At 41.0% G+C, this 10,529-nt stretch overlaps 1 protein-coding gene across 2 annotated transcripts; it reads right to left on the minus strand.

Annotated features, from left to right (window-relative positions):
* Positions 1-1,398: 1,398 nt before the first annotated feature.
* On the minus strand, positions 1,399-10,529 carry mpp1 (MAGUK p55 scaffold protein 1). Of its 2 annotated transcripts, XM_046040781.1 has the most exons (13): positions 10,311-10,529; positions 10,153-10,219; positions 6,349-6,477; positions 6,163-6,241; positions 5,570-5,655; positions 5,395-5,463; positions 3,655-3,851; positions 3,428-3,531; positions 3,265-3,345; positions 2,930-3,010; positions 2,637-2,839; positions 2,290-2,364; positions 1,399-2,197 (listed from the first exon to the last, which is right to left on the minus strand). In XM_046040781.1, exons 3-13 carry the CDS (start codon positions 6,469-6,471, stop codon positions 2,021-2,023), a joined length of 1,275 nt encoding a protein of 424 aa, XP_045896737.1. In that variant the 5' UTR covers positions 6,472-6,477; positions 10,153-10,219; positions 10,311-10,529; the 3' UTR covers positions 1,399-2,020. The 2 variants fall into 2 exon arrangements, with proteins under 2 accessions (XP_045896737.1, XP_045896736.1); XM_046040780.1 differs by having other exon boundaries at positions 10,153-10,529.

Below are 10,529 nucleotides of genomic sequence, written 5' to 3' on the forward strand. Positions count from 1 at the left end.
TTGTCTCTAGTGTCTTTGGACAGCTCTTTGGTCTTGGCCATGTTAGTAGTTGGATTCTTACTGATTGTATGGGGTGGACAGGTGTCTTTATGCAGCTAACGACCTCAAACAGGTGCATCTAATTTAGGATAATAAATGGAGTGGAGGTGGACATTTTGAAGGCAGACTAACAGGTCTTTGAGAGTCAGAATTCTAGCTGATAGACAGGTGTTCAAATACTTATTTGCAGCTGTATCATACAAATAAATAGTTAAAAAATCATACATTGTGATTTCTGGATTTTTTTTTTAGATTATGTCTCTCACAGTGGACATGCACCTACGATGACAATTTCAGACCCCTCCATGATTTCTAAGTGGGAGAACTTGCAAAATAGCAGGGTGTTCAAATACTTATTTTCCTCACTGTATATATTTCATGGTTCCAAAAAGGATGTAGGTTCATAGAGTTCTTGTAGTTCGTAGGGTGATGTTAAGTTAATGTATAGATATTTCTTGGAGCCCACATGGTGGTGCCATTGGACAGCTTGGTTTCATTGCAGCCCTAAAAGTAGGTGCAGAGGGAGCCTTCATGGTTGTGACCCTGAGAGTTTGTCTTGTCTTCAGTTGCTATCTGCAGAGCCCTAACCCTGTATACTCTAACCCTGTTGGAGTATACTGGCACCTTTAGAAGACATGAGTAAATTCAGCTGACCAGCATTTCTGGAGATGAAAATGGATGTTTTGTGATGTATTTTGTACTTACAGACACATAGGGCCGTACTTGTGAAATTATAACTTCATTCAAAGTAAATAATCTTTAATATTGCATTTCTGGCATCTTTAACTCATTCTTTTAAATGTATATTGAAATTCATATAAATTCAGTCATCATGCTTCTTTCATGAACTTAACAAAAAAGTGAAATGCTACTAAAATCAGATTCGGGAAGAATTATCACCACCTACTGCATGCCTTGTTGTTGCAGATGTTTGCAGTCAGCCCAAGGTTTGAACACACACTATGATGGTTTCACTTTCATTACTCTGTGTCATGTTGAATTTTGCTACTTATTCAACTTATTGCCTTATTTTGACATATTCTATTCAAAATGAATATTAAATATAGCACATTTATACAAATTTATTATTTCAGATTTACATATAGAACATACTGCTACATAGTTACATAGAACAAACTGCCAAATAATTACCCAAAACTATAAAACAGAATAAGTATCAAACTTTATATTTCAGTAAGGTCTCCTGGATTTGCTAATCACTGACACTGCCATGTGTTTTCCTGCCTTCTGTAGATCTGGTGGAAGGAATTATGGGCACTTAGGAGATTTCCTGCTGCCTTAATTTTCCTTTAGGGCTCCGGAGAACAGGTTTCCACATTAACACAGTCAAAGACACAGTTGCAACAGCGCTGGGAAATTTATTTTTTTGTTTAAAAGTGCCTTTACAGTACCCCATGAGGTATACAATTTTGATGAGATGAGACGTGAGGTTGTCAATGACTGACTGAAATATGTCGTGTAGAAGACATTATCATCATGTGGAGTTACACATACTACATGAACAGTTTCAGAATCTCAGTCACATGGCACAATCTAATACGAACCGAAAATAAAAACACAATGAATCCATAAATGATGTTTTACATGGTAAAATCCTGTCATTTAAAAGTAAGGATTTCATTCACAGTTGTGGTCCTATTTTGCATTTGCTCACGTTCCAACAATCACAAAAGGTGTGCGGCACCAAAACTGTCCCGAAGCCCCTCGAAAGCCTGAAGCACAAATGTCCAAACAAGCAAACAAAACATCCCTGGTGAGGTTCTCGACTTTCTAAAATAAACCTTTCTACATATTGCTTTTTTTTTTGGATGCATTTGTGCAAGAAAATGTCAGTGACAATTAACATTAACCAAAAGTAAACCCATACACACCTGGGACATCATTAACTTGTTTTGTGTAAGGATTGATATTGCACTGCTTTTCAACAAATAAAAGGTAGTACACTGGTGCCAGACACCGGTCAGTACACCCATGATACAGGGACCCACTGTGGGGTGGAGGTGGCGCGCTCCATGGCCTCCTCCACACCTTTCAACGTTTCATCCACGTCGTTATTGACAAGAACCACATCGAAGAAGTGTCTATATGTGGTCAAAATGGCGTCTGACTCTTTCTGGATCATCTGCAGGTTTTCCGTCTAGGAGACAAGACACATGAGGTTAGCAGATAGTTGTTGGCTGGAGGAGTTTGGTGTTTCAAAGAACTCGAATGCATGCAGAGATTTAGTACCTGGACAGCTGTGTCGGTCGGAGCGATGAACACCACGAGAGGTGCAAAGTCAGCAGTCCGTAAGACTTTCAAGGTCTGTATTAAAAAAATTAAAATAAAAGTAAAATTTCATTAGACTGATCAACTTGATGGACAGATTTTTGTACATGGATACAATTTACCAGGCGACTGTCAGCTACAAGGGTTATTTAACAGATTTTTCTTTCTAATTCTAATTAGACAAACAGATACCTTTGTTATTTTCTGCATGCAGTCTGTGCTATTCAGTATATCAGCAATTGTACAATTTACCTCAATCTATCTATTCCTTTCGTGCTTTGTCTCCAGAACAGCCTGTGAATGCTCACCTGTGGTTCCACATCCAGGAGAGCGATTTTGCCTTGCTCGTGGATCTTCTGGATGGTCTCAATTTTGGTACCAAACATGTTTCCCTGGAAGCTGCCGTACTCCAGTAGCTCATTTCCGGAGATGCACTTGGTCATGGCGTCATTGGAGATGAAATAATATTCCTGTCCATTCTCCTCATCTTTACGCTGGGGCCTGGTGGTGTCTGTGTAGATGGTGAAAGACTTAGCCAAAGGGCAATTCGGCAAACTTAGCTGTTGAAAGACAAGAACAAAGAGCCTGTGGATCTACTTACGTGGTGCAGGGTAGGAAAATTTCTCAGGGTATTTGGTCAAAAGTGCATTTTTGATATGGCTCCTCCCTACGCCGGGTGCACCTAAACAGAGGAGACATTTTATTCAAACATTAACATTCTGGACTTCTGTACATTTGATTTGAAGATCTGTAGCAATTGCACTAAAATAAATTTGCTTTGAGATATATGAGATTTATGATGTGAGAACAGAGCTCCAGCAGTTCTCCACTTTTTCTGAGAATATGTGGATCAGTATGGATGATCAGAAATGTTTTATTATACCTTTAAGAATTTAATACCATGGATAAACAATGTAACTGAGCTAGGGCGCTTACCAATAAGCACCAGCGTTTTCCTTTTGAAAGCAGGGAGCTGAACAACCTCCTCATAAGAAATCACATCCAGCTGGTCAAAAACTGCAAAAGAAGGGATTTTGTTTTAGACAAACTCACACTACTGTCCAACTGAGACGCAGCAAACATCCAGTGGTACACTCACTAGAGCTGTGTTTCGCCAGGTACTTGTCTTTGCACTTCTTTTTCTTCCCAAACGGGCTGCAGGACTGACTGCCCGCTCTGGCCTTGCTTTTACTTGCCACCCTCCTGCAGTGGGGAAAGAGCTTCAGGTTAAGCCAGGAACATTTTTTGCTCTGCTCTGTGGTCTAGGCTGATGTGTGACTTCATACTGCGGGATTCCTCATCAGATAGTATGACAGAGCAGTTTACCATTCTTGGAGCTCTGGGGAGGGTATCAGTCCAGCGAAGTCAGCAACACTGGTATCAACTCTGCCTTGCCACCAGTGCGGATCCTGCTTGTTGATGATCTGAATGATGTCACCGGTTTGAAACTTCAGACCTGCCTCTTTGCATGGGATGAGGTCATCCTTGGTGGGGTCATAGTCAAACTGGGCCCTCATGTACATCTGTAGATTAGGAGCATATGTGGTGTATTCACTTTTTTGGGGAGGAAAGGAGCTCATAAACATTTGCAGTACCGGTATGTACAGTATTCGGTGTGCCTGGACATTACTGATAACCTGTAGAACTTACCAGTGTGTTGGTATGTTATCCTCAGCTCTACTGTGATTGGTCTCATATGTATTTTTCTGTGTAACAGTGCATCAGAAGCTATTGAGCTCGCTGACAATTGCAGCGAACAATACATACCCATGTTGTAGTGAGAGCTTAACATCTAAGAATCCGCAAATGTCAAACGTCATAGACCTACAGAACCTGTACATACGGCTAAATCGCATGCTCAAGAATAAATATTCGTGTTTGGATTCTGCAAAGGTTCCTTGGGAAATTCACCCTTAAAGGAGTATTTACAAGTTCCTGATATGATCTCAGACAGCTCAATTCATACTGTGTTAATTTAACATTTTCTCCCAGTCCAGGCGTGAGGTCCAACTTATTAAATCATCCATTCACATCCTGCTGCTCAAACAGGAAACATATAGGCGTAAGTACGCTAAATTTCAAACCAAACGGGGTTGACTTCAGTTAGTTCAGATCACCACAGGCCAAAGACATCCAATAGATCAGCTGCAGAAAACAGACTTTGTTTATACTCCAGATTAGAATCCTAACTCTTCCTGGGATTTATTTTTGAGAGAGATCAGTTTACAAATAAAGCTCGACTAAACTGTGAAAGATCGCGGCAGGAACACATAAATTCTCCTCATGGTAAATGACTACTATTGTTAGTAGAGGTTATCAACATTTGTGGTTTCCCCAAGTGGTACTCCAGTGGTAGTTGTACACAAAGACTAGCAGGTTTACTGGAGTGGGCTGGGTCACCAAAAATGAGGTTCTCAAATGAAGAGCATGTTAACTAAGCCTACATATTAATGGACTACAAGCTTTTAAGTTGACTGCCATCACTGACCACAGCCAAAACGGTGGTCTTAAATTAAACCTCTTTTAAATGGCACTGTATCATCGTAATGTGCCATAAACTTTTGTTACTTTGTTAAATCAATAGCAACTGACAAGCCAGCAGCCATTTTTCTGCCATAGGAGGCCCATGACTGGCTGCTGAGGAAAATGTGATGTGTTGTGGCCAGCAGATGGCAGAATGAAACACACTACCAAAAGTGTTTCAAGTCAAACTAGCGAAACTAATGTGAGTGATCTTGAGTTCATTAAATTTAAACTAATATTATAGTCACCTGGGTTGTTCATTGACTAACAGAAGATTCACCTAATAAACAACAAAATCATTTTTAAAAGTAAGTTGTAGAGGGAAATACTGAAAGAAAATGTAACCAAACCCATGTTTGTAGATTGTGCCACTAGAGATTACCATTGGATCTGAATGTAAAGCAAATTTACACATAATTTACTCATGTGAATTTAAAAGGAGTTTGGAGTGAACAAACATGAAACACAAAAACCACCCGCAACAAAAGCAATAGGCCTGACAAGACCAAAGCTAAGTGCACATTCCTCTAGTCATGTTATTACCTCACAGGCTCGAGATCGGCCCTGCAGGCTGGGAATGATCTTCATTGTGACTACTCCATTGGTTTCTTTCTGTATGTAAAGAGGACATTGGGTTTTTTTTTTTTTAGTTGTGCTGAAATGATATGATGAGGTTTGCATTCACTTTAGAGGCAAATGTTAGAAGGTATCAACTTACCAGGATCTTTTGTAGCTGATCTACAGATTGGTTTGTCACGCTTTTCCCATTGATTTCTGCTATTTCGTCGCCTTCATGTAAGGATCCTGGAAGTGAAGAAGAAACCAGGAGAAGAGTAGTAACTCTTGTTCTTCTGTGTTCCAGCTCAGTTTCGGTGTCACAGTTATTACGGTCCTAAAATGTGGTAGCAGCTACTGGCGTAATATGTATTCTTCTGAGAGATAAGCTAAACCCATGAAAAGCCTTAAACACTGAGAACTCTGTCAATGACAAATATGTTTGAAATATTCTAACTTTAATAGTTCAAGTCTAATTTTACAGCTCATCGTGCATATGGCCGGAGAGATATAGTATGTACATGATCTGTTGTACCAACTGAAATACATGCCAGACATTTTGCTGATGCTCTTATCCTGTGGGCACTGATCAGGACATGAGGTAGCCCTCCTTCAGTACACACAGACAGCTAATGCTAAGACAGATTTGACTGGGACAAACTATTGAGCTTCTGTGTAGAAAACTTTCTTTCCAACACACGCCAGGTCAGCCAGCACACTCCCCACTAACCCTCAAATCAATGTGTGATAAATTACCTTGTCTGTGGATCATGCCCCCGTGCAATATTCTGGCCACAGTGCATCTTTGTTTGTCGTTCAGCTTCAGAGTGACCCCCTATGGACAAAGACCACAGTCGATGAGGATGAATCAGCAACACAAATATAAAAATATAAAAACTGTTTGTGTGCGTGTGCGTGTGTGTGTAGAAACAGATGGTATACCATTGGCTCTGAAGGATTCTTTTCAAATGCTACTTCTTTCATCTTGGTCACTTCTGTTCCATTCATGTGTCCAGCACTACCATTGGCGTAAACCTCAGCCCCCTGATTCTCATAGATCTGCATAGCCACCTGTTAGAATGAAAAATAAAATAAAACAAAAGAAATAACACTTGATGTTTTATCTCACACAAGATGAAATCAACTTCGCTCATAATGAAGTTTAAACCTTGCTTTATGTGATTAGTTTAATGTATTGTTCTGAAGATGTGCAGTGAGTTCTGGACCAATCTGGACAGATCTTTATCACCCAATAAGTGAGGTGAAAGCCTTTCGCCAACGTGTGCCAACAGCTACGTTTCATTTGCAGTTTCAACATATGTTCCGTGGTTGAAAATTAACCCAGTGTTATAACACCTCATTAACCACATCCATCGATCAGGTTCACCAGGTTCCCGTGGCCATGGATACCACCAGTCTCATCAGGTGATAAGGAACATAAATGTAAGGAAGCTAAATCTTCTAGTCTAGTGTTTGAATCCCTATCCCCAGATCATGTCCATGCTACTTCCATAATGTCAACTTAGATGGTTCAAGTCACTGTCAGAAAAGGAGATCCACATATTTTTAAAGCTAAAGATCTCCTATAATGAATAGAGACACTGCAATTATTGGGGACTTTCAATAAATGTATTAGGTACAAGATAAGCTACACTATGGAGGAGTAATTCTGTGGACAGCACGCATATAATAGAACAATGAATGCACAATATCACAAGGTATATAAATTGGTCACTAAACTGACATCAGAGACACGATTACGTCAGCAGAAACCTTCTGCATGAAAATGACACATCAGCACTGCTTCAGCAAAAATCTTTTTATCTGTCTTACAACATCAGCACTACAATAAACCAATAAATATCATTATCGCCCACCTCCTCCTCCTCGTCCTCTATAACCTCAGCCCTAAAATACTGTAGAACAGCATTTTGGTGTGTAACGCAGGCAGAAATTTACACTGTATGTTTCTCTTAGCAGTTTCATGTGTGCCCTCTTAATTAAAAAGATTTGTTCTTAAGATTATTATCTTTAACATGTGCATGTCTGCGTTCATGTTATTTTTGAAACTTGTAGTAAACCATGCTCAGTAAAATGATTTCAAGACATCGGTGGTTGTCTGGGTGAGGCCAGAAGAAGAAGAAGAAGTAACACAAACTGAGACTGTGAGTTAGGAAACAACTGAATGCAGGAGTCAGTCAGAAAGTCAGCTGTTTTTCTGTGCAACATGATAGTTATTTACCAGTCTTATGCTCTTAGATGTCAGGATTGTACTATGCCAGGAGAGAGTATATGGATGGTTTCCCATGGTAAACAGATGGAATTACATCCTCTGAGGAGTCTGTGCGGCAATCTTGCTACAGATAAAATCACCACACACTGATTTCTTTCTGAAATCCAAAGCTGTCCTACTTGTTCCTTCTATTCCACATTCCCAGGGAATTAATTTTGTGAATCCGTCAGCTTGTGATCTTATGACTAGTATAAATAAACTTGATGGAAATGCATAAAAGCACCAGATATTGTACAAGCTGGGTGATCATATAATGACATTTATTGTTTTTTCCAATTTAAGGAAACTTTTATGTGGGCCCATTACAGGCAGGAGTAACTGTTACACCTCTATTCACAAATACCAAGCAGTTCTCCTCAAGGCACGTAGCCGGAGACTTCCTCTAAACAAAGTGCTGACCCTTGGGACTGAGCAGGGAGGAAACTGACACGGGTTGTGATAATGCGCTTTAACACAAAACAGCTGGAGCTCTCTGAGGAACACTGACAGATGTTTGACATACAGAACGTTAACAGAGGGAGTGTGCCTTACCACTAAATGCTCAAACATTTGCGCGCTTAGCTTTGGATTAGTGCTAAACGCCAATTTTAATGAAATGTGTCTCATCATGATTTCAACAGTGAACCCTGCCAGCTTTTATCCCTAAAAAGAAATACACACATGTCTACATGACTTAAAGGTTTGTGGTTTGTTGCAGTGTGTTCCAGTCACTCTTAACAGTCAACACGTGTTAATGTAACTGGGGTCATGAAGCCCCAGAAAGCTTGAATGCCAGTTTTGGGTGTGGAAATGCAACAGGATAAACAAGCAGCCAGGTGGAAAGCAAAAGGCATTGAGTGAGAGTGCATCCTGTTCTGGACATTTGCTCATCTCATTTTAAGGTGGGTGTGGCTTTATCTGGAATAGATCAGTGTGATAGATGCTTCTCAGAAAGTCAAGCGTGGTTAATGGACCTGCCAGACAAACTCAAACCGTACACTACTACAACCTTTTTTTAACACACAGACTGGAAGAATGTGGTTAGATTGTACAGAAATAGCTGGAGGGGCTGTTGAAAACCAGTACTGAAGTAAGACATTAAGTCCTCCACCTCATGCTAGCTCTCATCTGACGTGCCTAAACTTATTTGGGTCTTAACATTTGGAATTCTGTTTCATTACAAGGCTGAGGGAGTGACAGTGCAAAGTGGGGCTGAAATAACAAGCCATGTACTTGTCCCTGTGTTTAAATGCATGACCGATTGTCCATGTAGGGCTAGTGCACAGCAAATGTGAAATATTTGGAGGAGTGTCCAGAGGAGCATAACTCAGTACTGAGCTGGGACATGTGCAGACCACAACGGGCCTACTCTCTGTACTGCAAACCAGCCATATGTCATGTGACCAGCACTACAGACTGTGCAGTCTGCACTATGAAATAATGGATCACATGACCTCACTTAAAGACACTGATTCCACAAACCAGCACTGAGCATAAGAAACTTTCGGCAAGACTGTAACTTGAGGCTATTGAACTTCAAACTGCTGATGTCAGGAGAGGAGTTTCCTCCCTTCCCCGTTTCCTTCAGAGTAGCTCAGTGCTGACTTTTCAAATTCAGAGAAGAGGTTTAGCGCATAGAGCTCCCTCAGCATTACTGGCTGCCAAATAGAGGCCTAGAGTTCCTGGCGGATTTAAGCTGCAACTGTTTTAAGCACTTTGTGGTCACGCATGTCCTGTAAGGTGCTGTCCGGCTTAAAGGTCAGTGGTTTAACAACATAATCCGGCGTCAATGTGAAACCAAGTTTCGCCGAAAACATCAGCCTGGTACATTGTAAACAACCTGCCTAGCCAGAGCTGACTGATCACACTCAGCAGCAGTGGCCCAGGCAACATCACACTTAAGTGCTGAAAAGTGGACCAACATTAACTTTATTTCCTGTCTATCCATTTTCTTCTATATTGCACAACATTGCTTCAGAAAATAAGCCTACTGATGTTACATTAAGAAGACTTTACTGCCGCAGTTGAACATGTTGAGCTGACTAGTCAGTTCATTTAATACCATTTGTGTAGCTCTGTGCCACAGGTTTACAGGCTCATTGTCTAATGATCACACATAGAAACACAGGACGCCTGACATGTGATATAGCCTTGTTTCCCCAATTCCTCAGATGATTTCTATATGTAGTTTAGGGGAGGGAGGACGCAGAAGTGAAATTGCCAATGCAATGTCTACTGAGTCAGCCAGCAATGCAGCGGTTACCAACACAGACCTGCTGATTTGAGGAGAAAGATCTGAATGTGCTGCTGCTGTTAGGTTGCATCAGGAAAACATAACTGGCTCTGTTATTAGAGATCTTGTCGAGGAACAAACAACGATCATGCGCCCCATCTCTTACTTACCCGGAAGCTAACGTTACACCAAAATATAGAGGGGGGCGCGGGCAAAAAAAAAGGTAAAAACGACACCCTACCTTGTCAGACTTTGGTTTGTTTTGAAGGAGCTGCTCCAGGTACAGATCGGAGAGGGCTGTCCGGACGCTGTTGACAGGATCCAGTATGACAGCAGGTTCGTTTTTATTGGATTTTAACGTCATCTTTCCCTGTTAGCTAAGAAAAAAAAAAACTGTACCCGATGTGCCCCCGATCAAGGTCCGCAAGAGGCTGAGGAAATGAGTGGGAAAGTGCTGATAAGGAGCCCTGACGATGCGATAAGTCGCTCTGAGATAAAAGTCCAAGGATTTGATCAGCGGCAGGTTAGGTACATGAGATTATCTGCTGCGGGGACACCGCTGACAAAGCAAGTAAACATGTAACTGACTGCTGCTCAGAGGGGCAGGCTCATGCTGCC

The sequence above is a fragment of the Micropterus dolomieu genome, linkage group LG23 (assembly GCF_021292245.1).
Source record: "Micropterus dolomieu isolate WLL.071019.BEF.003 ecotype Adirondacks linkage group LG23, ASM2129224v1, whole genome shotgun sequence".
Classification (NCBI taxonomy): Eukaryota; Metazoa; Chordata; class Actinopteri; order Centrarchiformes; family Centrarchidae; genus Micropterus; species Micropterus dolomieu.